Below are 27,632 nucleotides of genomic sequence, written 5' to 3'. Positions count from 1 at the left end.
GAATCCGAAAGCACTGAGCTGTTTACAGCACAGCTCCTGGGTAACTCGTTGACCTCAGCATTCAGCTGCACTGCTGGGAAACAGAGGTCTCCTGCATGATAAGCTGCTCTCACAAGACATTCTTTTCTTTGGGCGAGGGAGTGGCTGTGTTGTGCCTGCTTGCCTGGCTCGAAAACACACACATACACATGCTCTCCCTGACTCACCCAGCAGTGCTGCTATCCTTAGGCACAAGGGCGTCCACACAGTCCCTCTGGGGCACTTCCTGAAGGGTCTGACCTACAAAGACACCTAGGGAGAATGCTGGGGAGCAGAGCGACCTTGTGCCGATGAAGAATCAGGTCAGTAAAGCCGCTCGCTCTGCTGGGCAGTTGCGTTTGCCTTCTGTGGCAATCTGCCTGTCCCGCTGCCGTGCCTCTTGCCTACCTATGAGATTTCTCAGCTGAGTAAACATAGCAGGGAGGCAGGTTTTCAGGCATTTCGAACAGCCCTGTGGATGGTACACAGCCACAGGCAGCCCGGCGGAGGTGCTGGGGAAATGGAGCTGGGATTTTCAGTCCCAACTGAGTTAGGCGCTCAGATACCTTGGTGATGGGCACGGCCTAAGAGCCGGAGCTGAATAGACTAGTTTGATTTCCTAGGGGATTCAGAGTTCAGAGGTCTAATGAGCAGGGAAACGCAGAACAGAGCTGGCAGCCTTTCAGGTTTTACTGAGGTGAATTTAGTGTTGGTGAAAGGTGCTATTGTGACAGCGCCAGAGACCAAAGCCTGCTGTGTTATTACCACAGTACAGGCAATGCCTGGGCAATAGGCAATCGCAGGGCAAGCTCCCCACCCCATGGCTTCGTGTGCCCCACTGACGCTGACCTGGAGGTTAGACCTAAGGGAGGGCTGGGAAGTGAGTCTCTGTGGTTCACTCAGAACTTGGCTTCCTTCCACAGACTTCCAAGCAGGGGGCAGCTAGTGCCAGTTGTGCAGGAGGGTTTGGGTAGGGACCCCTCTCCCATGAGGAGTTGGGAGTGGAGGCTGCTCATGTCTTTCGCAGGACTGGCTGTTCACCTAAACCAGGTGAGGCTCCTCCTCAAACCAGCATGTGAAATGATTTGCTTAGTCACTAGGATGAGGCTTTTCAACTGAGCTTGGGGCCAGATTTCCAAGTGCTCAGCAGCCAGAGCTCAGTGGGGGGATGGAGAGGTAGGAAATGGGGGAAGTGCTCCTCTGGGTGCCAAGTTCTTTGGAAAATTTGTTCCCAGCACATCAGCACCAGTCTAGTAGGGATGTGTGTGGATTAGCCCTCTCCCTTCAGCCCCCAGCCTCCTGCTTTCACAGGGACAGCTGAAATCCACACTTGAATCTGAATTTCACCACTGGCTCCTGGATCTTTATGCTGGCAGGCCAAATACCTCCTGACTTTGGGGTTTTCAAAATCTGGAGCTAAACTTTGTGATTTGAGCCCATTTCCAGCATCTCTTATGTTATGGCCAGGAACATGCTCCTTTGTTCTGGAGGGACTAATGGGGCAATACTAGGGAATCCAATATGGTTGCTTTCCAGCCCACTTTCTGTCTGCTCTCCTCAGCCGCACAGAGAGTTAGCAGTAGGCGGACTAGGAGAGAGCAGAGACTGGGAAAACAGGGATTGTTTGTTCTGTACAAACAAGGCCGGGAAGAGGAAATTGCAGAGTGTCTGGAGGGCTGCAAAGAAGGCGAGTCACAACAAGATGTTGTGAGAGTGTGGGGCCGGGGGCAGGGAGGGCTAAACCAAAGCTAGGCAGAGTCCAGGCACTGGTGAACAATAGGAGTAGAACTGGGCAGAGAAAGAGAACTGCATGTTGCAGAGGATTTTGATCGTTCAAAATTTGGTTTTGTTCTGAATAGGAACGAAAACATTGAAATTCTCCTCAAAAGGCCCTGGAACCTTGGCTCCCCTGGGGGCCGTGGCTTTGAAGCCCTGGGGTCCGTGGCTTTGAGTAGATCTTGATAGTGGCCTACCCTGGTGCCACGGGCCCTGGAGTCTCTGACTCTCAGGCAGATTGCCTGGCGAACTGTCCCTGAAAGTCTGGAGTCCTCAGCAGCCCTCCAGGTGGGCTGCCATGGAGCTGCGCAGATGAGCTGGCAGGATGCTCGGGGTCCCATCTGAACTTTGTCAAAATCAAATCGTCTCTGCAAAGATGATGCAGTTTGGCTGAATCAGCAAATTCCGATGGCTACAATGTTTCACTGGAATTTGTTGGACCAGCTCTAGTTAGGAGTACTCTGTGCTGGGGGATAACTGGGCTAAATGCACTGATATCCAAGGCAGCAGTACCAGCTTGGCCAAGGAGCAATTCCCTGTAGCATACAGACACTGCCCTGCATGCTTAAATGGACCAGGCTGAGCCACACTGCCTCCTTCTGTCCCAGGCATTAGTATTATTTATATTATTGTCGTCCCTAGGAGGCTCAGTATGGCACAGGAGGACTGCACTGTGCTAGGTGCTGTCCATCAGTCTATCATGCTGCTGCTTCTTGGGGAGAAGTACAAGCCATTGTCCGGCCTGGCTTAGTAGTGTTCTAAGTTGAGGAAACACTTTCTAAATCAGCACTTGTCCCTTTAATTCTATCTTTGGTCCATTGTTCCCTTTGGCCGTGCCCTGCTCCAACACCGCAGGAAGGGTGTGATACACACAGTTACTTGGGTAGCCACAGCACTGCTCATTTAGTCTAGTCATGTCCTCAGCCGATGATGCTCCAGATGAAAACCAAAGCAAGTTATCCTGGGTAGGTTTATGACCATTCAGTTCCTGGTTTAACCCCCTACCCCCTTCCCCAACAAGAGCACTGTCCATGCCATCTTTCCATCCCCGGGCACTTTTGGAGGTTGTCTGATAGACTGAGACTAAATTGCACCCTTGCTATAGACATTCTGATGGCATCTGCCACCCTAATGTGCCTACCTGTTGGGGAGAACGCCATGGAGCTTGCAGTGACATTTGGCACTCTGAGTCTGGGGGTGGGAAAGGACCTTTCAGGCCAATGTGTTGCTCTTCAGTGACCTGAGCCATGAGTTTAAAACCTCTCCCTGTGCCATTTGGTTGTATTTGTGCATCTCAAAGATAGGCCTGTGACAAGAATTAAGGACTGGGCAATAAGAGTTTAGTGCCTGGCTCTGCCATGAACTCTGTGTGACCTTGGGCGACTCATTTCCTTCTTTGGGCCTCAGTCTCCCCGTCTGTGGAATGGGGAGAATAATACTTTCCTAATCCACATGGCAGTTGTGAGGCTTAATCCGTCAAAGGTTGCAAAGTGATCCCCGGATGGAGGATGTTAGAGAAGCCACAGCAATATTATTACTGCAGGTGAGAGGTGCTCGTGAAAGAATCAGATGCAGGGTTGGCTTTTGGGGGCAGGGATGGAGGGGGATTCAGTGTCAGTACAGAGAGGGTATAAGTCTGAGATGAGGCAGAACAGCAGAAGAGGGGGGTCCAGATGGCTTCAAGGAGAACCCCAACGAAAGCCTACATGTGGATTTCCTCCACCACTCTCTGAAGCCTGGAATGTCAGGAATGTACTGCATGGCATTCGAGATATGATCTGAAAAGACAGAGAGAGAAACGAACCCACTGGAATCACAGAGCTGACACTGGGCAGCCGCAGCAGCACCGGCCTGGGAGATGGGCCCAGCCCCACCCCCCGCCTCACAGATGCCCAGCAGCCATCAAAAGATGCATTGTGCATTGAGAGTCTGAGTCCCAGTGCCAGTGGGGAGAGAGCGCCATTGCAGGGCTGGGTAGCAGCGGACTCACCCCACATCCGTGAGAAGGGACGACCTGCCGGCCTCAGGCCTGGTTGGGATGGTGGACACATGGGCTGCTGCTTTGGTGCCCCTTTGCAAAGGGATCTTTCATTATGGTGCGCAGGTAAGCTGTATGTAGGGATATCAGCCCTCTGCATTCTCCTAGCTACTGTACAATGCTGAGCTGTGGGTCCTTTAGCCTTATATCTCACAGCTCTGCCAGACTTGCCAGGAAAGGCCCTAGTGGTCAGGTCTGGCTCTGTCAGACTGCTCACCCACGCACAGGGATAGCTGCTGTTCTCTCTTTTTCCCTCCCTTTCCCTTACCACTGCCTTGCCAGTGCCTTCTGCCTTTGACATGCAGTGAGGGCATTCTGCAGAAACCAGCTGTGTCATCAGGGAAGGGAAGGAAGGAGTCATTCAATTTGCTTGTGTGGAACTTTCTTCCAGGTTTCCCTGGGAGACCTTCAGCAACCCTCTGCCTCCACTTCTGCCTCCTGACTGACAGCTCTTTGGGGAAATAGTAGGGATTGAGACAGCATCATCTGGTGGTGTTTTCCTTTTTAGGTCTGAATGTACATGGCAGGACCCTTTGTCTTGGTGCTGTCAGGCCTGGTGACCTGATCTGGCAGAACTAACATGCTAGAGAACGTATTGTAGGGAGGAGTCCTGAGGTGGCATGAAGAATGGCTGGATGATCTAGTAGGGATGTTTCCCCCCACGGGCTGTAACATTTCTGACTCGCTGGGTTCTCTCTCTCCTGGAAAGAGAGGACAGCCAGATCCTGATGTCAGCTACTCTGGCATAAATCTGGAGTGAGTCCACGGCAGCAGAATCCCTGTGAATTTGCACTGCAGTAGCTGAATTACAAACCTGGCCTATTGTTCCCCTGAACCCATTGCTGGAGGAGGAGTTCAGCTCGGGGTTGGGATTCACTCAGGAGACCTGCTGTTAGACGTTACAAAATATCATCTCAGCGAAGGCGGGGTGAATGAGTCACTGTTGGGAATTGCCCCGAAACCCGGCAACCAGTTTCAATTCATGTATCAAAGCGCTCCTAGTTCCCTTTCCAAGGCAGCAGGAACAAAAATAAACACTGGTGCGGGCAAGCCTGTCCGCCAGTCATCCACGCTGAGCCTGCCTGAGACAAATGTCCCCAGCGATGTCCCGCCAGAGCTGTTTGGCAAACCCATGGCAGCAGCAGTGAGAGTAGATGCAACACTCTGGAAGTAGTACCCTTCGTTTTTGTTGATGTACCATTCCAGCTGGGTCCCATGGCCAAGAATACCCTACTCTGTGTCTGATCTGCTCTGTCTGCACCATGTGTTCTTCAGGTGAAGAGCCGGATTCCTGTTCTCCCACCCCAGCCCTACTTCTGCCCACTTGGTCCAGTCTGCAGAACTACACGGCTGAGCCTCAAGAAAAATGTTTCCCGGAGGAGACCATGGCATCAGGTATCTGAACACTGGAAAAGGGGAACATCCCACTGGGTCACAGTCAGATGGACATTGCAATATTGGTGCCAATCAACCTCCTGCAGGGCTACTGGCCACACTGAGTTGGAGATAGGGCTCTCCTTGTTATAACAGCAATAAGAGCATTTAGTGTGGAGAAAGGAAAGAAAAAGTGACTTGGGGGAGGGACTTGTTAAATGAATACTAGTCAAGCCCTAGTCTCTGAGGCTAGTGTGGTCTAGCAGATAGGGCATTACATAGGAGTCAGGAGACTTAGATTCTATTTCAGGCTCTGCCACTGACTCATTTTCTGGCATTGGGCAAGTCATTTCACCTGTGCCTTGGTTTCCCCATCTGGGGAATGGCGATATTGCTACTTATACTCCTTTGTAAAGTGCTTTGAGTTCCTCAGATGTAAAGTGAAATATAAACATTTACATAGGGGCTTCTGCATGTAAGCAAAGCTCACTAAATAAGCAGCCTCGGGCTGTCTTTTCTACTGCTAACAATAAATATGGTGTATAATTCCATGTGCAAATGGCAGTTTATTTTACAAACTGGCAAAGCTGACTAAATAAAAAGAACATTAGAGAACAGTTATGGTCAGAAAAGTGACTTACAAAAGTACCTGCTTTGTTACAGTCTCTCATCTCTTGGTGCACGTTCATCTTTCAAGTCACATCGGCTTACTGACAAAAACTGGGTTTTAATCCTGTTATCCCTGCAGAGCCAATGCAGCTGTGGAAGAGCACACTGGATTTTAATGCACTTCAGGCATCTTTAATGTAATTGCCAGCTAAAGTTCCAATTCCAGAATCTTTATGGCGATGGTTGATGATGTGTGAAGCAGAAAGAATGAGGCTTGATTTTCAGATGCCGGCCTGAGCCAGCAATTTGGAAAATCTCATTTTGACTGTCAAGATGACGAGAAAGGTGTTATTCAAATTACTGAGCCTTCTGCATTGAAGAAAAGTAATAACTACAGGATCTCCCAAAATGTCGCTTTTACAGTGTCATGTTACTGCCCAGATCAGCATGCTAAGGGTCTGAATTGAAAACAAGAAGGGAAAAACACCACAGCTCAGTGCTACTCTCGTACTGGGGCAAAACCAAAGAGTCATTAAGGGGTGTTCCATGGTGAGGGTCGTTAAGAACACAATAATCCCACTAATCTCTCTCTCTCTCTCTTTCATTCATGAGTCAGTGTGATATAAGAGACAGTTTTCAGAGTAGCAGCCGTGTTAGTCTGTATTCGCAAAAAGAAAAGGAGTACTTGTGGCACCTTAGAGACTAACAAATTTATTAGAGCATAAGCTTTCGTGAGTGAGCTGTAGCTCACGAAAGCTTATGCTCTAATAAATTTGTTAGTCTCTAAGGTGCCACAAGTACTCCTTCCTTTTATAAGAGACAGTGTGTAACCCACTAAATTTGTTTAAAGAGCATTTTGTAAGGTAGAATTTACTGTATCTCCTCTGTGAAAACTGGCAACCACCCTTCTGTCTCCGTGATATCTTGTTAGGTAACCCCAGGCAGCTGGATCCAGGAGATCAGCCTGTACAGGTAGCAGAGAGCCCTCTGGAGACCGAGTCCGTGTCACTGGCTGTAGGGGAAGGATTTCCAACTGGTAAGATATTGTCTTATCCATGGTCAGTGTTTCTAATGATAGTATGTAGCAAAGACTGACCCAAACCCAAATGGATCTTCCCAGCCCACCAGTTTCTCCTCTTTAATATTAGCATCCAGAGAAACTATTTGGGGTGAGCATTGGTATGACCTGTGTTATTTAAGCAATGTAGCAAATTGAGGGTCAGAGGCATGGGTGGGGCATGCAACTCTATGCCAGGCGGCTTTAATGCCAGGTGTCATAGCAGGTCACAGCTGGGCTGGTCAGATGTCTCCATGTCCCATACCATAATACTTTCCTCCTTCTTTACAGTGCTTATTCACCATTTTAGGCTGTAGGTAATCCCCATTAGGTTTAAGGGACGTTTATAAAAGTGAAAGACTGAGAGCAGCAGATGGAGCAAAGCCAGTGCAGGCTGGTGTTGTGCAAGCTTCTCCCACACAGCTCAGCCAGCAGGCCTCAGTGTGGGGTCTGCAGCTCTGCAACTGCACCTTTTGCTATTCCACACAGCTAAGCCAATGCATCTCAGTCTTGACCTGCAGTGCCCTGATGTTCCAGTCCTGGAGCCTGTCTTCTGCAGAGTCAGCCAGTCAGACTGTGTAACACACAGTCATGTGATGGTTTTGCATGTGGATGACTGTCCATGAGGATGAGCCTTCCATACTCATCTGGCTTGTCATCTAACCCAACCCCACTAGACACTAGTTCGGTCTAGGGTGAGGTCAGTGCCCAAAATGGCCAGGTGGGGCACTGGTGCTTGGGTTATTGTCTTTTATTTTTTTACGTGTAACAGTTGCTCTTCTTTAATCAGCTGTGTTTCATTTTAAAGAGATTGCGCTTGTGTTCTCTGTTGAGAGTCGTGCTTCTCAGTGTGTCAACTCCCAGCTACAGAAGGCAGCAAGGAAGAAGCTGTGGGCCCTGGAAAATGATGACAAGGACATCTGTGATCTTTTCAAGGTGAGAGTCCCAGGTGTGTGCATGCAAGAGCAAGAGAGGGTGGAAGGGAAACTGCTCACATGCACCTTGACTGGATGGGAGCCACATGGTGATAGGAGAGTGGTGGATGCTAGAGGCAGCCAAAGAGTTGTGAGGTTTTCAAAGGTGTCTGAGGGAATTGGGGACCAAAATCCCACTGAAAGTTAGCCTATGCAGATAGATGAATGGATAACCACTTTAGAGATAGGGCAATTCCCTTTCATTTTGTGTCAGCCGAGGTTCACAGAAGATGTCAGGATGTTGTAAGATTAAATTTAAATTTAAAAGATGCTATGTATTAATGTTCATTGGTCTGATCTATCCTTCTGCCTCAGTTTTTCAAGTCCCATAGTGTTGCCACCATGTAGTACCACCATGCTCTTTACTGATATCTCTGTGATGGTCTCAGCTGCTCAGAAGCTGGAGATCTGGAAGAAGAAATGACAAGGGAAAGTCTCTTTATCTCAAGAGGCAGATCTACAGCTCTCAGAATCAGAGGGTCCCTTGGATCAAGTCACAGGAGGGAAGGATTTCTTACACCCCTTAAATCCAGCTGAGCAGTAGTTTGGGAGGTGCCCCTGTCTTGATTAAACACTGCCCCTCCACCCCCATTGAACAATACAGATACCTGCATTTCATAAGCAGAAGTGCACTGGTATGTGCAATAAAGTTAGGAAAGGATTTTGTGGGGAGAGAGTTAACTCTCTCCCACTCATTTGCTGCATCAACGAGCATCAGTGACGATAAGGAGGGAAAAATGGAAGAGATTCAGCCCTTTCTTTTGGAAGAACCCAAATGGCACAGCCTCCAGCAGGCAGCAAAGCCCTGCCTGTAACCCTGGCCGTGAACTCAGAGTCCCAGAGCTCCAGGTTGGAGCACATCAGAATCCTGGTTCTGTATAACAGTTCTAGGCCCTTCTGTTATTAGCAAACATGAAATGTACCATGGCTACCCCTTTTGTCCTTCCCTCATAGCATGCCTGCCAGGGCAGAAACCAGCTGAACCCCAGGGCCTTCTCACATCCTTGTGCTATCTTTTCTCTGTAGGAGCTCTCAGCCAGGCTGGTCTGTATCCAGGCCCAGAAGGATCGGTTCCTCCTCACCTTCAAGACCATAGAAGAAATCTGGAAGTTTTCCACATATTTGGCTTTAGGTAGAGCACTCATCACACCAAGCAGGGAGAGGGGGTAGTCAGTAAGTGGGGAAGTTGAATCAGATCCTCAAATGCCCCATGCCAGAGAAAGCCTGTGAGTAGGCATTAAGCCATGCCAGGGATGCCATCGGCTAACAGGGTGGAAAGCTTAATGAGCAAGGGATGGTGCAGGAGAAATATGTAGCATGGTACCCAGCTACAGATTTATGAAGCCACTGTCCAGCTCAGTGCAAGAGACACTGAGTCCATATCTGCCAACCCCTTCATTGCATACAATGGAAGTGGGAATCACTGATAAGGATGGACAATATCATTACCAAAGTGGCTGTTGCTGCACTGGTTGCAAATAGCTGCTCTGATGGATGGCAGAAACAGGACTTTGTCCTTTTACAGGCTAGGAGTATATGGAAAAGGAGCTTGTTTAGACTGTGTTCTTTCTTCGGTTTATAAGGCTACGTGGCTTGCTGTTTGGAGCATCTTCTCTTTGACTACGGGTACTGGTTGAATTGTTCTCTGGTGGAGGACACTGAGATCAGAATTACTGTAGATGAAGATCACTTGGCCACCATGTACCTGGGTCTGCTACTCCAGGAAGGTGAGAAGCGACTGCCCATCTGGGGACATGCATCCCAGCAGGATTTTGGTTTAGAGGGTGCAGAGCCAATCTGGTTCCAGATCGCGTGATTATATACAGAACACTGCTAATTGCTTCCCTGCTTCTGTTTGCAGGTCACTTCTTTTCCAGAGCAGTGTTCAATGTGCCTCAACACCTGGAGGGGGGAGAGGAAAGTTTAAAGCTGCATGAGAATGAGCTAATCCACGTGAAGGACATTGGGAAAGAATCGAAATGGGAAGGGATGTCCTTATCAACAGGTCAGCGAGGCCTGGTGGCTGTGGCAGCCATAGAGCCACTGCCCCACCCATTTTACCAGTAAGTACACAGCTGTTATGTTCTACACAAGGGGCCGTACTGCCCACCCAATGTTTGTTCCTGATCATGGCACATTCAGGGTCCCTATTGCCAGGGTAGCACCAAATCCAGGGTACGGGAGTACTCTTATCGCTGAGAGTGATGGGGCAGACCTTTATACCTGAACAGTAGTGGTCTGGAATTTCAGCACCTTTGTAAGATCAAGGGTTTAATTCTGGTCTCACTCTCCTTTATTCTGACGTTGGTCCTTTGACTTCAGTGGACTTACTCTTGATTTATGCTGGTGTAAGTGGGAGGAAAAGCACAGCCCAAGGATTACATAAAGTTGGTTGAAGTTGAAGGCTGCCACAGTGGCTGGCTGTTGACGAATTATTGTTAATATTATGGTCCCTCATGACAGATACCTGGCTAAGCCATCGTGACATGGGCATCACTCTCAGCAACCATTGTACTTGCTCAATGAAACTCCCCTCCACAGCCTGTGAAATTCATCATGCTTTTAAGTGGGTGGCATTTTATGTGCTATACAAGGGTCACTCAGATGCCTGTACCTGCACTTCTTACATACTACCCCCTAGCAATATGGCATGCCCAGGGTTAGTGGATTGGCAGCACTGGACATGTGCCATGTGAGCTCCTGCTACCTAAGGGTCCCAGAGCACTTTTGGTACCCATCTGAGCTTCTCCTTGACAATGTTGCTGGTGGCCTGAGAACACTAACATTTATCAAGTGAACCATTCTCAGAGAGAACTGATGTGTTTATCCAGGGTTTCCTCTGTTTAGGTGGTTTCTGAAGAACAATCCAATGAGCTGCAGCATCTCCAAGGAGATAAGCGGGACAACCTCTCAGCCCATTGGTGTGTACACCTTTGTAATAACGCAATCTTTCCAATGTGAGGCCACCATGGCTCTTACAACACTGGGTTCAGCTATGAAAGGGCCTCTCCCACAGATGCACAAGGCATATCTCTCTTGCTCCAACAGTGACACTTGAGTTACAAGAAGCAATGGAGGAGAGAAAAGCAGCATCTTCAGGTTCTCCAGCATTCTGCATGGGGCCTTGAGATGGCATGTGCTTTGAAAGGCTGACCTTAACAGCCTAGGGCAGAAAGAGCTGCCGACAGTCTGCAGCATCCTCTTATATTCTTTCCCCGCCATTTCACTTTACTTTTATTCTCTCTTCTCTCTAGTGCCTCTGTTTCCTTTGGTCCTGTAGGGCCTGAATGTTAAACAATTAGACACTCAGAAGTGCACACACCATAGCACACCAGACTTGTGCCTGCAATCCCTACAACACCATAGGGTGAGCACATGTGCACGCAATCATTTTTGGGCATTTGCCTCCTCTTGGGTATGGTAACTGCATGTATAAATTAGACACAAGTACAAGGGTACAAGTACTTGCCTCCCTGCAAGCCAGACTATGAAATATTCACAGACATCTCTGGCAAACTCTGTTCTATGCAGAGTCAGTTTTGCTGTGAGCAGTATGATGCAGAGAACCATGCATTTATTTCCCCCCAACCAATCTTCATTATTGGGGTTATTTGCAAGGATTTGGGTCTTTGTCCATCAGGCATCTGACCTGCTTTTGCTGCTTATACCTCCCCCTCCCTGATATCACAAGCATCTTCGCAGAAACCACGAAAAGGAGCAGATCAATCAGGGACAATGGGACCCTGTCTTCATCCACTGCATAAGCATAATCTCTGATTGGCCACCCCACTTCCAACGAGGGAAGGTCCAAATATGCTTAGCACTTGGGCCAACCCACTGAAATCAGATTGTTTCCCTTTGTTTCTCAGGCACGGGGAGGTGCACGGCCACAGAGGATCACAGAGGGAGAGGATGGGATGAATTGAGTTTCTCCAAGGGAGATAGCATAGAGGTTGTTGGTTTTCTTATACCAGGACTGCTGTGGTTTGTGGGGAAATCCACAAGCAGTGGGACCATTGGCTTTGTCCAGAGCAAACACATAGCAGCAGAAACTTGTGAACCTCTGTAAGTATTCCAGACAACCTCCTGGGGCAGGAGGGAGGGAAGGGCTGACTTAGATCCATTCCAGGTATGTGCAGAAATCCCGGTTTTCTTGCAGAGGCTATGTCTAGATTCCATCCCAGGTGTGCTCAGAAGCCAGGTTCTCCCTCCAAACAATAAACAGACTGAAGGAGTCTCTACTTAGAACAGACTTAGTGCAGACTTCCTCACAGTTCTGGGTTTCACGGGACTGTCCTGCTTTGACCCCACCAAGCCCCTGGTCCCAGTTGAAGTGAACATTTCCCACATTCATGACCACCCTGGGTGGGGCAGGGAAAGGGACCTTGTGACCATGTTTGAGAGGACCCCAAACTGTGGCCTGGCGCACGGGGTCACAGTGCCGCCCAGCTGCCCTTCCACCTACAGAGAGGCAGACAGGCCAAACCTGCATCCCACATTAGCCACTTGAATTGTGGCAAGTTATGTCAGCTGTCACTTTTCCCTTGTCTCAGGTAGTTCTCAGACTGGCTGTTTGTGCCTGCTAAGATCAGTACTATTTTAGGCTCCGGTTTGTTTTATAGTTACACTTGTGTGCTGCTCCTCTTCCCCATCTCAGTGTCACACAACAATTGGCTCCTCTCTACCCTTTTAATATCAGTTGTAAATGTTTATTGGCCACCTAGCTTTGTCAAAGAGGCTGCAGGTTCCTCTTATGGTGTTGCACAATGGGCCCTGAAGGAGGCAGAGGAGAGCGCTCAAGAGAGTTTTTTCCTCTGGCCAGCAGGAGAATGCAGCCACTTTGTCACGCTGAGTGACATTAAACACCAGCTCCAACAGCATCAAAAGGAAAAGGCAAGAGCCACCAGATGAGGTAGGCAGTAACTCCCTTACCCCGTACAGCTCTTGGCAGTGGGCTTTGTTGGCTAATGGAGGACGTAGGCTTCAACAAGAGATACCACTACTGGGGCTGCAGGTTCATAGAATTAGCATTTTGGTCTGTTTTTCACAGGCTTTCCAATGCTTCAGGCAGCCATTTCTGGGGGTGGGATAATTCAAGATCTTGTCTCCTTGTGGCTTTCATTGCCTAGTTGGTGGAAGTACTGTGAGGAAGCCAGACTGCATATTTTTTTCCACTCCAGAAGTGGCTCCCGGAGGCAAATAATAAAAGCCCTATTAAAAACACATATAAAAGTGCTAAAAGGAGTGCCTCATACTATGGACATAGTTTGGGGAGAGGGCAGGGGAGGTGTTCTCCCCTCCCCAAACTGCAAGCCTCGGGCAGGCATGGAATTTGTCCTCCACATGCTGCCCCATGGGCCTGACTGGAGATCCCCACCTCCACCCCCAATATAGAAGTCAAACCTCATACCCCTTGTCTGTGGTGCCCCATACATGGGAGAGGGAGAATGCACAAACAAAGCCTCGGGCTTCTGCATCTGTGTTCAATCGTGCAGCCAAGGGAGTGCCATTGTTGCCCTGTCTGAGATCCTGGGTACCTTCGTGGGTGGCTAGCCCCTCCCGCCACACGTCCACTACCATTTCTAGCACCCTAGCTCAGCCAAAGCGACCCCACTGGACATGGATGTCTGGAAATTACACCTCCAGTGTAAGTGTACGCTCCGGGCCTGCTGATCGCTTATATTCTGCAGAGGTTCTCGTCTTGCTTAGGGCAGATTTTCCTTCTCCTGGAAAAGGGCCACACTCCTGTTAGAAATCAGATCCTTCCCTTTGCTCCTGCTCTCACTCCTGGCTGGTGAAAACGTTCTTACAGTGGAGCTTCCCTTTCTCTACAAAGCTTTTTGCACCTCACCCCGGGTATGTGTTCGGCAGACTCCTTTCCACCCACATCCAGCTTAGCACAGCACTCCTGGGTGTGGGCAGGGCAGAGGGAGCCTATCTCCTTCCGTGAGCCCAGTCCTGCTGCGTAGCCAGACTGGCATTCCCAACCTCCACTCCAGCTGCTCGGGGAGCCTTGCCTTCACCCCACGACGTGGTGCAATAAAGTGGGGTTATGGAATGCCTGGCCTTCTCTCCAGGATGCTGCTCAGGACCAAGGCTGCCTGCCACCGGTTCGTGGTGGAGCACTGCAGGAGGTGGGCTTGGCAGCCCTGCCTCAGCTCCAGGACACAGCTCCGCTGGCAGGATTTGCCTCGGGATGCAGGGAGTGGGAGGCAAGCAAAGCTGAGAACCCCGCTGAGTTCCCATGGCAGCGCTCTGATGGGGGAGAGGAGCTGGGCTCCTGTATCCAACCATGACAGAGCGCTGATGGTGGTGGAGGGAAGGGGTTGGGAGCCCTGTCTCTGCCCCACGGTAGAGCTATGGTGGGGGGGATTAGGAGCGGGTGGCATGGAGAGCTGCACTGGCTAATTCCCACTGGTTTGTGCCCCAAACACAGGGGAAAGTGTTCAGTGTTTCTAAGTGAAGAAGAGAAATCCTCCCTTCTCCTCCTCCCCGGCAGCGAGCAGCACTACACCAGCCTCCTCGAGGACCTGGCCCGCACAGACATCACTTCTGTGTACAGGCTTGGTGAGTGCCCCCAGCTGTCTCCTTGGTGCTGCAGCCCTGTCTCTCCTTACACGGGGGCCAATCTGGTAGTCTCTAGCAAGCTCCCTGCCTTATACCCACGTTCGGACCTTCAAGGGGGAAATGAGCTGCTAAGTGCATGCAGGAGGGGCCGTGTCTGGAGCAAGTCCTAGGCCAGGGGTGGGCAAACTTTTTGGCCCGAGGGCCACATCGGGGTTGCGAAACGATATGGAGGGCTGGGTAGGGAAGGCTGTGCCTCCCCAAATAGCCTGTCCCTAACTGCTCCCCCAGGATCCCACCCCCATCCAACCTCCCCTGCTCCGTGTCCCCCCCCAAGCCCCCAGGATCCCACCCTCTATCCAACCCCCCCCCCGTTTTCTGTCTCCTGACCGCGCCCTCCCCCCGCCGAACCTCCGCCCCATCCAACCGCCCCCTGTCCCCTGACTGCCTCCCGGGGCCTCCTGCCCCTTATCCAACTCTTACCCTTACCCTGCCGCTCAGAGCGGCGGGACAGGCTTATTTGAAAGCATGGGAGGTGGGTGGGTGCAAGCCGCGTTGCTGCGGGAGAGGAGAGACAGCAGGGGAGGGGCCGGGGGCTAGCCTCCCCAGCCAGGAACTCAGGGACCGGGCAGGACGGTCCCACAGGCTGGAAATGGCCTGCAAGCCAGTTTGCCCACCCCTGTCCTAGGGGCTATAGGGAGGTCTCCATCCTGACCTACCTGCCTCAGGACCTACGAGATCTGGGCCTTGCTAATACAACCTGAAACTTGGGAGAGTGCTTCCCTCCTCTGATTCCAGGACTGGTTCAGGCAGGGTCATCCTAACCCTAAACTGTAACTCACCAGTAGAGGTTGCTGCACTTAACTGTTCCCGGCCTTGGGCAACCTGTGTGTAGGTGCTAATGCTGCACCCCAGCCCATAGTAAATGACCTTCTCATGGTTTGAGGCAGCTCCTTCGGGAGATGGGCTCAGCCTGCCGGGATTGGACGAATTAGTGAAGCCCTTTCAAAAGGATTAAATGTTGAGAGGCAAAAAGAATTCAAAGGATTTTCTTGTCAAGTGGGAAACATGATGTGTGTGAGCAGAGACCCCGCCACTTCTGTTCCCTAGCCCAGCATTTCTGGGCTTGCAGTGGGATTCTGAGATTGTTAAATGGCTAAAGTGAATGGAAGTGATGTCTGCTTGCTAGAGCGTGGGAGCCAGGATTCCCAGCTTCTATTCCCAATGCTTGTTGAGTGATCTTTTGGCAAGATACCCAACCTTGCAGCCTCAGTTCCCCCATCTAAAAAATAGGGATAAAAATATTTAGCTATCTCTACTACAGTTTGGGAGGCTTAATCCATTAATGTCTGTAAAGCACTTCAGATGGGAGACAAGAGAGCTGCAGCATTATAAATTCTCTTGCCTTCTAGCTTTGTGCTTAAAAGGACACTTTTCTGCACACACAAGACAATTACTCTTAAATGCATCACCTGCCATGTCCAGAGTATGTGAAAAGGCGTGTGAAAGGCAGAGCATGTGTGTCCCCTAATAGCAAGCCTCTAGGGATGAGGGGGTTGCACACATAATGAAAATGAAGACAGGCTTGATCCCCAGAAAGTACATTAGCCCCCGCCCCCTCCACTAGCAATTTGCTCCCCGGAGTGCCTCATTGTCAGTGAGAGATGGCATTGATAAAATCTTGAGCCACAAAAGATGACACTCTCTCGTTTCTTGTGTGGGTGTGATGTTGCCAATACCCAATCAAATAAATCCTGCTACCATCCAGCATTTGGGTACTGTTCTCCATGTTCTTGCATTGATCCTAGCCGTTCAGGATGGGGGGTGGGGAATTGAAATTCTAGCTGAATATAGAGTAGGAATATAGAAATAAATCCACTCCATTGAGTCAGAGTTTAGCCGAGATTCAGCATCCTGGACGGGGGCAGCGGAACCCTTCCAGGACAGGTTTTGCGGTTACAGCGCTTGCCTCTGGCTGCTAGCACTGACCATGTTTTATTTCTGTTGGCCGTGTAGCTGGTTTCGAACCCACAGCCACGTTTCCAGGAGGGCCATCTGGTGAGTACATGTGAATGGGGAGATGTACTTTGTTCTGCTGGATTTTGAGGAGGAATCTCTATGTGGGGAAACATTTCTCTGTGGTCTATATGTCCCTTTCAGAGGCTGCTCTTCAGGGGTATAAGGATGTCCAGCTGCTCAAGACCTGTGGGGAATCTGCTGCGAACAGCCTGTCCACACCTAGTGACACAGAGCAGTCTAGCCCGGAGGGCGAAGCATCCCCCACTGCCCTGGAAGAATTTCTTCTGCGGGAGCCAGATGATCTTGACGACCCCAAGTTCTTTATTGACCTGAATGCTCGGCACATGGAAGACTCTGAAGTCTTTGACCCCATACTGACTTTCCTTAACCAAGGGTGCTATGTGGCTTCTTTCCAAAGCCTCTATGACCTCTCCTTTTCCTTCCTCCACTCCACTTTTTATGGCTTCTCTGATGAGGACAAACTGGTCTTGTACCTCGAGACCTCCAGAAATTGGGCCAAGAGGACTCACCTAGGTTGGGCTCACACCAGGCTTTGTTTTCTTCTGGGCAGGCTGTGCATCAAGAGGGTCAAGTTCTCCCAGGCCCGAGTCTATTTTGAAGAAGCCATGAATGTCATGGACAAGGGGTTTGATGATCTGCCCCTATTGGCTGCACTGCATGTGAACCTTGCCGCTATCTACCTGAAGCAGAAGATGAGGCACAAGTTCTTCTCCATGCTGGGGAAAGCCGTGGCCCTGCTGGCCTGCTTGCCTGGACACTGCTTCAGCTCCGAGAACGAGTTGGAGGTCGTGAAGTACATCCTGAGGGAAGCCATCGTCGTGGGCAATGCCCCCTTGGAGGCCCGGGCCTGCTTTCTTGTTGTCAAGCTTTTCCTGCAGTTAGGCAAATATGACGAGGTCCTGCCCTTTGCAGAGCGCCTTCAGTTCCTCTCTACCTGCATCTCCAGCCAGGACTCCAGTGCCACATGCTTGGACACCACCCCTATCCTGAGCTACCTCTATGACAAGAAGTACTTGCCGCACATCACATTGGCTTCCACCAGGCTGTTTGTTCCCAGTGGCATAAAGGGGGCACCGACGCCTATATGGAGAGCTGGCTTAGTCCTCCAAAATACCTCCAAGCTCTTGGGAAGCCAGCTGGGCAGGAGCAGCATCCCAGCACTTGCTTGCCTGTATCTCAGGCATGCATTGGCCTTCTCCCATGAGCGTGGAGCTCCGTCCACTCAGAAGACCTTGTGTGCTGTCTTGTCCAAAATGTACCTCCAGCATGACATGTTAGATAGAGCACTTTATTACTCTGCCAGAGCTGTAGCCCTTGGCAGGCTGATGAGTGAGGAGGAGGCTTTTGAATCTTCCCTTTCCTTGGGGTGGATGTATGTTCTGGCCAGCCAGCCGGCTAAGGCTAAGGCGATCATGTTGCGGCTCCTGCATTCTCTGCGCGAGACAGACAGTGTTACTCAGGATGGGGCAGTTCACAACCTCCTGGCCATTGCCCTCAAAGAAGAAGGAAAGGTGAAGAAGGCAGCAGAGAATTACCTATGGGCCTTAAACAAAGCCAAGGAGACTGGCAACAGGCGGAACCAGGCTATTGCCCTGGCCAACTTTGGACACTTGACTCTCTCGTGCGGGGTGACCCAGCTGGCAGAGAGCTACTTCCTCCAGTCTGTTCGACTGTATATTGAACTCCAGGGTGGGGAAGACTCAGAGATAGAGCTGGTGCAGGTCCTGCTGTGGCTGGCACAGGTCATGCTGAGCAGGCACAGAATAGAAGACAGCAAACTCTGTTATGAGCTGGCACTGGTGTTTGCCCTGAAGTCACACAATGTGAAGAGTGAGTATATTAATTAGGGTTTTGTTGAGGGAGGAGGGTATAGAGAGAAGGTACTTGTCTTTTTGCTGTATCTTCTTAGTTCTAATGTACCCCATTTAATCGTACCCCCTCCCCATACCATACAGGTCAGCTTCATATCACTGAGTCCCTCTGCCATTTCTACAGCAAAGTATCCCCAAATCCCAGGGCCTGCATCACCTACCATGAGCACTGGGTATCCCTGGCACAGCAGCTCCGGGACAGAGAGATAGAAGGGAAAGTCCTGCAGACCCTCAGCCGGCTCTACCAGACTCTAGACATATCCAGGTAAGTCAGTCCCATGATCATACCCATTGCAGAGGTTGCTGGTTGGGAGTTTCTGCTTAAGACCAACAGCTTCCTCTCAAATGTACAGGGCAGGGTCTCCAGTGGGCCATGAAGAAGGGGCAATTATATGTGTGTCATAGCACTTACCGTGCCTCACACTCTATCAGCAGAAGTCATGAAAAAGGCAACATTTGCCAGCCTTTACTATTCCATCTCTGCCGATATCTCATATTGTAACCATATGGTAACTTGGCAAATGTCTAAATTTTAATGGTGACCACTATGCGATAGGATTTAAAATAGGTAGTAGTTCCTGATATTTGAACTACATGGAAATACACACAGTGCCTTATCTCTTGCATACTACCTGAAGTTGTAAGAGCTGGCAGCCTTACACTGACCTGGCACACAGGATACAGAGCGAAAATTTTAATAAGCATCTCCTCAAGAGGCTGTGATAGGAGCATCTTATGCAATAAAGAGAGCTTACTACAAACCGGTGAGTTATAACCAATTGAACTGGGTCTAGGTGAGATCCATCCCTTCTGTAACTCTGCTGATGCCAGTGGACTTATGCTGGGGAGGAATTTGGTTCAGTGTCAACTGAAAGGGGTTCCCTAACTAGGGCTTGAGTTGTGCTGGACACTCCGGAATGCTGTTCTGGCACTGGGGTTTTTTTTCTTTTGGTGATCCAGTTCTTTCATTACTGAGTGATAACCCCAAAAGCACTGGGAGTGTGTTCCAGCACTTATTTTTTTAGGATTTAGTTGCTGTCCCTAGCCAGAATAGGAACTCAGCCTCTGACACTCTAAATACCCTTCAGCAAAAATCTGCATCGTGTCACAGAGATCAATAGGCTCAGAGCTCTGTCAGATCAACTGAGGGTGCAAATTCTAGGGGGAAACACCTCCTAGGGGAAATGCCTGGTTTCCAGTGCCCCTCGATGCACAGACAGATTAATAGATTCCCAGGCCAGAAGAGCCCATTGTGATCAGCTAGTATAACCTCCTGTATAATACAGGCCAGAGATTCCCCAACTCGTTCCTTATGAACAACAGCATATTTCTTAGGAGAAACATCCAATGTTGATTTTTTAAAATTGCCATTGATGAAGAACCCACCACAGCCCTTGGTAAGTTGTTCCAATGGTTAATCACCCTAGCTGTTAAAAATGTACATCTTATTTCCAGTCAGAATCTGTCAAGATTGCACTGTACCTTGGTCTGCTAGATCAAAGAGCCCATTATCAAATACTTGTTCCTTGGGTGACTTTGGGGGGTTCTGTTTCTTGAGGCATAGATTTGAAGGCTGTCAAGGACCATTAGATCATCCCGTCTGACCTCCTGTGTATCACAGGCCAGAGAATTTCACTATTACCCCTAGATTGAGTCCAGTAACTTGGTGTTGATTAAAATAGAGTTTCCAGAAAGATACCCAATCTTCATCTGAAGACGTCAAGAGATGGAGAATCTACCACTTCCCTTGGTAGGTGGTTCCAGTGGTGAATCACCCTCCCTGTTCAAAATTAGCACCTTATTTCTAATTTGAATTTGTCTGATTTCAGCTTCCAGACATTGGTTCTTGTTGTTTAATCCACTAGATTAAAGAGCCCTTTAATACCCACTGTTTTCTCCCTATGAAGGTATTATACTCTTTAATCAAATCGCCTCTTAATATCTTGAACAGATGAGGCCAGAGGGGACAGGGAGGCGCACAGAGTTTGACAGACAACTGTAGTATTTAGTTTTTTAAAAGCAAACATGTTGAATCGCACTAAGTTAGCACCAATCTCCGTGGAACATTTAACTGGCCAGCCATGTGGTCATGGAGTAACCTGCCCATGCAAGGTCACAGTGAGCTCAGAGGGAAGGAATGCAGGAAGCAGACACCTGTCCTCTGAACTGTTCCCTCCCTGAACTAACAGGAAAGCTGGAGTCTGGGAGCCCCAAGGACAACAACCAAACAGGCAGAGCCCCCATACTGTGCTGGTACGCCTGCATGCCACTGCCCCCTTCTGGATGAAAAATGACATGCTCCAGTGCTTGTCAGTTTGCCTGCTAGTGGCCTGGAAAGAGGAGCTAAGCCCTGGAACTGTTGCTAGTGGAAGTTCCCCTTTAGCTGGAGTGAACAGGAAAGAGATGTGTTTGGGGAACCAAAAGTTGCTGACTGGAGAGCTGATGTATGTAAGTGCTCATGGCTCGTGTAGTTGGACTATGTCACTGCATGCAGCCGCGATTTGCTCTGTACAGGAGTAACCTTTGGGGTTAGTGCCAGGGAGCCGAACGGAAGGTGGTCCACATGGGGCCGTGACAAAGGGAGAAGGAATGCAGGACATTTTGCTGAGCTGCAGCTTTACAATTTCTCTGTAATGACTGATCACTTGTTAACCCTACAGGTCTCTGGACTGCACCAAACAGAGCTTAAGGATCTTTATCGACCTGGGGGAGACAGCCAAAGCAGCTCAGGCCTGGCTGCAGGCTGGAAGGCTCTATTATCTCCTGCAAGAGGATGAGCTGGTGGAAATGTACTTTCAGGTAGGGTGTGAGTAGCTGGAAGAGTTTGCCATGGCAGCTGTTTGCTGTTAATCTATAGGCCTGGCTACCGATCATCCAGCCACCCATTTGCTAGGAGTGCCTTCGGCAAGAAGATCACAACCGTCAGAGGCTCCCTCACTGTTACCTGGCAAACCACCAACTGAAGGAGAAGTGAGCATACTGGTGTGTATGGAATAGCAGGTGTTACATGCACAGCCACTGGGGTTTGGTGACCTCCTGAGTGAAAGGCATTGGATTCAGCATGTGAGAATAGAAACTCGGATTTTCAGAGGGATTGTCAGGGGTTAGGTGCCCAAATCCCATTGAAAGCCAAATAGACTAAAGGAAAGTGGTGGAATCCCCATTGCTTAGGACTAAGAACAGGAAGGACAAAGTGTTAGACCATGTAGAATAGGGAATAATCCTACCTTGCCAACTGGGTGGACTGGACTGCATGATCTAGTAGGTTCTGTCCATCACTAATTTCTATGATTCTAGCATTTGAACAGTAAAGGGGAAAAACGGCCCATAATCTCTGGTGGAAACATTGATTGTGGGAAGCAATCTCCTTTAAAGAGGGTGCCCCTCCCATCAGCCCCAGACTAAGCAGAGCAGAGGGTTGCAAATGGTGTGATCTGCTGCTAGGATGTGCAGTAAAGCAACAGCCTGGATACACAGCATCAGGAACCCTTTAAGCTGTTGGGACTGGCTGACACGGGGTTTAGTGCTAGTAACGGGAGAGACATTCACCTTTATGTCACCAGCATGAATCTAAACCTAGACATTAGTGACTGGAAGTTGTCAGGATCAGATGGCTGCTCATGGGCCTATGTGTAATGAATGGGTGACCTCAGCCTCCTTCCTGATGGTCAAATGTTCACAGCAGGTAGATCAATGGCACCATTGTCAATGGTAGTAATTAACCTCCTGGCTGGTGGTTTCACCAGAGAGGCCATGGATTTAATGAGCAGTGGAGAGTGACCTCTCATTAAGGATGGGGAAGTATAGGCTAAATATCAGGCAGCAATTCCCAACGGTGGCGGTCTCCCAGTCTGAGGGAAGATTATTTATAATACTAAGCATAATACTAAGGAACAATCCTGCATTGGCTGGGAGATGGCCTAAATAGGACCTTGTAGCCAAATTCATCATTGCAACAAGCGGGTGCTGCCCCACTGATGTCAATGTAGCTACACGCACACCATACATTTGGCGCAGCTGGTCTTTCCTCTCTCTAGATTTTGATTCCCTCAGCACCCTTTGAGGTGGTTCCATCAAGTCATGGCTGAAGCCCAACAGCAGGGCAGCATCTGGGGAAAGCTTGCACAGCCACTGGCTGCCCTGTTCCACTTCCTGTGAATAATATTCAGATATCTTTGGTTTCCAGGGATGTCAGTCTGGCACATCACACCTGCATGGCAATTTGGGTTCCGTTCCTAACGTCAAAACTGCACGCATGTAACTTACAAAGGCAGTTATCACAGCTAGCTGTGCATGAATAGCAGTAACTGTGCATCCAAATGCAAATGACCGGTTGGTCTCCTAATTGCATGCACAGTTGCTGCAACTGAGAACGCAAATTATGCATATACTCAGCTCTGAAGACTTGGGCCTACGCTTCTTATTGTTATAGTAGAAAATCACTCAGAGTGTGAATGTGGTGCTGCCTCTTTCAGGCTCTCACCCTGAGTCCTTCTCCTTCCAGGCAGCCATACAGACTGCACTGAAACCAGGGGAGCTGTCCTTGGCCATGGACCTGTATGAAGAGGCTGGGGATATCTTTTTCAATGGCAGCCGAAACAGGCACCGAGCAGTGGAATATTACAGGGTACCTAGCCCACAGAGCATTGGCATCAGGGTGACCCTGTTGTGCAAATGGCCACAGCGAGATCTCCAGCGGAGCGGCATATTTTGTGAAGTCATTCAGAAAAGGCAATAGAGAAGCTGAAAAGGGAAAACGGTGGTGGGGAGGTGGGATGTGTCCGAGCATGAGAGAGCAAAGATGACCATTGCACTCTGCTGGGCATGGCCAGAGGCACAACGCATCAGGTAACCCGGCTCTGAAGCCCAGAGACCTCCGGCAATAGTTGCTGCGTCAGTCAGAGCTCAGCTGCGAGAGGGGACAGGGTTTCCTAGGAAGCCTGAGCTGTTGCTTCCCTGGAAGCTCACAGGATATAGCGAGCAACCGTGGCTGTCTTTACAGAGAATTACATTGTACCCAGGAGAACTGAGTTCTGAGGCTTGCAGGGCACCGGCTGGTGGAAAGTGCGTGGGCTGTAGGGATGCTTCATGGCAGGGCAAACAGCCAAGGAGAGAATGTGCCAAGTGTGTTGGACTGAGGGCAGAAGCCATTTATGGTTCTTGCACAGTTCCCGTTACTATAGCATCTGCAAGGGCTTTCCCCTGAGAGGTAGGCAAGTGTTATTAACTCCTGTTCGTAAGGGCTGAGGCAGAGAGATTAAGCAACTTGCCCAGGTCACACATGGTCTCTGTGGCAAAGCAGGGAAATTAACCTGGCTTTCTAAAGTCCTAGGCTCATGCCCTGACCCATGCACCATCCTTCCTCTGTAGCTGGCACCTTGTGGCTACTCTGTGCCGTGCAGGGTTTGAACTGGAACTGCCCAAGATGGCTGTGGGCTATTGTCCCCCTCTCTCCCCAGGGAGGTGCTGTGCCTTTGGCCAGGAAACTGAAGGCCACCAGGACAGAGCTGCGGCTGTTCAATAAGCTGGCAGAGCTGCACATTGGGCTGCAGGGCTACGAGAAGGCCCTGGAATTTGCCACACTGGCAGCCAGGCTCAGCAGTGGCGTAGGTGAGTGGTTCAGTCCCCAGGCATCATAAGGAGTTATCTGTCCCCATGTCTTTTCCAGAGTGGGGGCGGGGGCAAGAGAGAAAAGTCTGTCTGAATGTATTGGTCAGGAAGGTAAATTCCTAGTTGAATGAAGGTTCTGGATGGTCTTTTACTGTCTCGGGGTAAAGTCTTCTTTAAGCACATGGGGCCCTGGCTGATAGTCTCATGGAATGCCCAGCTCTCCCACACTGCCATGGGGGAGACCTGAGTCTGATGGGAAGTTCGTTGTTTTGCCAGAGCCTTGGATATTCAGGGTGGTTGTAATGTGGTGATGCCTCACCGCCCTGGTTCTTTCATCCCCAATGGACTCCTCACCATCCTGGCAAAATTGCTTCTGCCAATGCCAATATATAGCTCTTAGCTGCATCCTGTGTTGAAAGAACCTGTGCAGTCCTGGCATACCCATAGAATTATATATTGAATTATATACACAGAAGCATTCATCCCCTGTTAACCTGTGCCGATGGTGACAATGATCCTGTTGATGGCATGTCCCCACTGTACCATCTTCATGTCCATTCTCACCCATCCCCTCATTCACAGATGTCCACACTTCCCCTAACTGTGAAGCACACCCATTCTAGAATTCCTCAGGGTCTGTGGGCTCCATGCTTAGTTGTCCAGGAATGGGAATGATTTATAGCTGGCTGCAGTATCATTATATCTTTTTCCAGGAGATCAGTTGCAAGAGCTGGTTGCATTTCACCGCCTGGCTACGGTGTACTATTTCCTGCAGATGTATGAGATGGCAGAGGACTGCTATCTGAAGACACTTGCCCTGCACTCTCCGGCGCTGCAATGTGCGGAAGAGGCCATGTACTATTGCAAGGTTTACTGCCGCCTTGGCAACCTGACCCTGCACAAACTGAAGGTGAGAAGCATCTTTCCATGCTGTGCTGAATATAATGGTCTAGCTGGAGTATCTGCTAGAGTATCCCTTTGCCTATCCTGGAATTCAGCTGCTAGAACAGAAGGGTCCCACATTAATGTAGACAGAGATCCAGGGACTGGGCCCTGGTCCAGTTCCAGCACAGGGCACTTCAATTCAAACCAGTCCCTCACGTTTTCCCTTGTCCTTTGTGGTTAGGATGAACAAGATGCTGCTGTTTACTTCCTGTTGGCCCTGGCTGCTGCCACTGAGCTGGGAGACCAGAAGCTCCAAGGTGCCATTCATGCCAAGCTGGCTCTCATATACAATGCTCCCCTGTGGCACAAGGGCCCGGATTGGTGTGCTACATATCGGGCCAGGTGGCTGAGCGAAGGAGGACATGTCATCTGAGAAGCCACCTCATGGGACCCACACACTCCAACACGGAAAACATCCAAACCAAGTTATCTTCTTACCTCATTGCTGAAGGGTGGCCATGTGCGTTCAGAACAACAGCAAACAGCACACGAATAGTCCTGCACCCCGACCTGTTCCTGAGCCAGGTTATCTTCACGTGTCTAACATTCAGATGGAAAGATCAGCTGTTTGGGACAAGACACCTTCCCCTGAGCTCACTAGCAGGCTTTGCTCTTGGGTCATCTGGAAACCAGATGAAATCATCATCCCAGCCTGATCAGTTAGCATTAACAGCAAAGCACATAAGTAGGAGACACCACCCATACCCTGCTTCCAAACCAGACTCACTGCATGCGCTGTACTGCATGGGGGAGGCTAAGTGGCAACTCAGTTATCAGCCTGAGCTAGGATTCCAGCGTTTGGGAATGCACGTGATGGAGATTATAGAAGTGGCCACTAGATGGCACTCCAAGAACGCAGCTGATCTGAGGGGACTGGTGCTGAAACTCATCCCTGATGGTGGGAAAGTGTTTTGTATGGTCATCGGGCCGATGCTCATCTCAGAGAATACGCCTTTCCCACCTGCAGCCCTATAGACTTGGGCTGAGCAAATAGCCTTTGGGGCCATCAGTGGGAGCTTTGGCTCTAATTCCAGGGGTATTTTAACGTGTCCGATAGGAATTGTATTATTTATTTCTGTATTTTCTGTTCAGTCTGTCTCCTGTCTGTGAGGGGGCAGATGAGCTACATAGATGCCACAAGCATACAGGGTCAGTTATAAAGCATCCCTCCTACAAAGCACCATGATGTATGTTCCAACAGCTAGTCCAGCACCTATCTGGGGACAGTAAATAGGTGACAGTTTCCCATGCAGGAGGGAGGAATTGTCCTTCCTAAAGCCACAGGCAAAGGGTAGGAGAGGATTCTGGCTTTGCGGCATGAATGTCGTGGGAAGAGGGAGGAGCCCATGCGTCCGCCTTCTGCCTGCACAGGTTAGGGGATTGCTAAACTGCAACCCTTGCTGTCACTTTGTGCAAAGCTGCAACATGCACCTCCAGTTATATCCCAGCAGATATGCAGGGATGATGAGCTGTGATCATCCCCTCAGCCACACTGGCCTTGCCTCCTAGGGGCTGTGCTGCATGGATATGTCAGATGGGAACCCAGATTGGCACTAGGTCTGTCTTAATATTGGTGCCTTCTGGGAAGAGTGGGTGGAAGAGACTCTTCTCTCTGCCCAGCTCTTTCTCCCTGTCTGCACAGGGACAGTCAGATTTTGGCCTGGATGTTGCAGAAAAGTAACCAACATAGCATTGCACAAGGAGCAGCAGCAGTGCTGGAGGTGCCGTCTCTACTCTGGCCATGATCTGCAGTCCAATCCTGCTGCTGCTGCTGGTTTCTAAATATTAGTACCTTTCACTGCTGGGAGATTTCAAAGGAAAAACATGTCACAAAATCTCTATTTCTTGAGCCCTTTGCATCCACTTCCTCTTACCAGGTATGAAGCCCTGTCAAGGGGAGGGGAGGAGAGATTCCAAGAACCAGTGTGTTTCTGTCGCTCCCATCCCCATCTGCCGGTATTATATTTGATGGGATGGGGAAGGCTGGGGAAGCAGGTATATATCTGCTGCCCAGGGAGTGATGGGGAAGAGGGCGAGTGATGGTGGGAGGGAATGTAACACACTTGCTGTCTCCATAATGCTACATATCCTTCCTGTTTCCATAGCCCCTGGAATCCAGGGTTCTCAGGAGAAAGGCAGCCAGCTCCATCTGTGGAACGGGAGAGCCATTGTGGGTGGGGTGGGATGGAAGGGGAAGGGGGAGCATGGCAGCCACTGTTCTGCCCCACCAGCACTGCCCAGCAGGGAGGAGAAGTGACTGTGTCCTGGCAAATCCCAAATCTGACAGTGACCTCCTGGCCTGTAAAGTGGAGTGGCTAACAGGCGTCCTGTGCAGGGACCGCCCGTTGCACAGGTGGCAGACGCCGGGGAAGTCAGAAGGGTGTGCTGTGCAGAGGGAAGGGCATGCAGAGCATCTTCACACCAGCCTGCTTTGCATCTGAACGCCTACTCCCTTGGGATAGGTCCTGTGATAGTGGGAGAGGGAGTGTTTCTGTGAAGACCCCTGGTTGCCTGCAGTAGCAGTTAGCCCCTCTGTATTTTGTTAAGTCAGTAGGACATCTCATACTGTGAAGCTTTGAGCTGCATGGGGTGCTGGAGATGTAGAAAGACACTTTAGAGAGTGGCAATGGAACAAGCAGATAGGCAAGTGCCAAGTACACACAGTGCTCCTGAACACCTCGCACCTGGCTCTAGATGTCTTGGCTTTTTTCTTACCATGTCTTACCACTTGAGGGCAATAAATCACAGTTCTTCCA

General features: G+C 50.0%; 1 protein-coding gene across 4 annotated transcripts; it reads left to right on the top strand.

Annotated features, from left to right (window-relative positions):
- The first annotated feature begins 82 nt into the window (after positions 1–82).
- Positions 83–27,632, top strand: SH3TC2 (SH3 domain and tetratricopeptide repeats 2). 4 transcript variants are annotated; one of them, XM_038414902.2, is made up of 18 exons: positions 83–341; positions 5,108–5,227; positions 6,747–6,851; positions 7,681–7,808; positions 8,873–8,978; positions 9,430–9,573; positions 9,708–9,909; positions 10,694–10,767; positions 11,716–11,911; positions 14,283–14,413; positions 16,427–16,468; positions 16,571–18,280; positions 18,406–18,586; positions 20,982–21,120; positions 22,826–22,948; positions 23,781–23,931; positions 24,645–24,841; positions 25,058–27,632. In XM_038414902.2, the coding sequence occupies exons 2-18, from the start codon at positions 5,218–5,220 to the stop codon at positions 25,247–25,249; spliced, it is 3,831 nt and encodes a 1,276-aa protein (XP_038270830.1). In that variant the 5' UTR covers positions 83–341; positions 5,108–5,217; the 3' UTR covers positions 25,250–27,632. The 4 variants fall into 4 exon arrangements, with proteins under 4 accessions (XP_038270830.1, XP_038270827.1, XP_043346733.1 ...); XM_038414899.2 differs by lacking the exon at positions 83–341 and adding an exon at positions 3,750–3,898; XM_043490798.1 differs by lacking the exons at positions 83–341; positions 22,826–22,948; positions 24,645–24,841; positions 25,058–27,632 and adding an exon at positions 3,750–3,898 and having other exon boundaries at positions 18,406–18,588; positions 20,974–21,120; positions 23,781–23,915.

This window comes from Dermochelys coriacea, chromosome 8 (genome assembly GCF_009764565.3).
Source record: "Dermochelys coriacea isolate rDerCor1 chromosome 8, rDerCor1.pri.v4, whole genome shotgun sequence".
In the NCBI taxonomy this organism is placed as follows: Eukaryota; Metazoa; Chordata; order Testudines; family Dermochelyidae; genus Dermochelys; species Dermochelys coriacea.
The sequence above is the reverse complement of the archived record's forward strand: the minus strand, read 5'-3'. Positions and strand labels throughout refer to the sequence as shown.

Coding starts and splice junctions, on each gene's coding strand:
- SH3TC2 (XM_038414899.2), top strand. CDS start 3,844: ATGGGCTGCTGCTTTGGTGCCCCTTTGCAAAGGGATCTTTCATTATGG. Junction 8,979..9,429: donor TTCCACATATTTGGCTTTAG/GTAGAGCACTCA, acceptor TCGGTTTATAAG/GCTACGTGGCTTGCTGTTTG. Junction 21,121..22,825: donor TGGTGGAAATGTACTTTCAG/GTAGGGTGTGAG, acceptor TTCTCCTTCCAG/GCAGCCATACAGACTGCACT.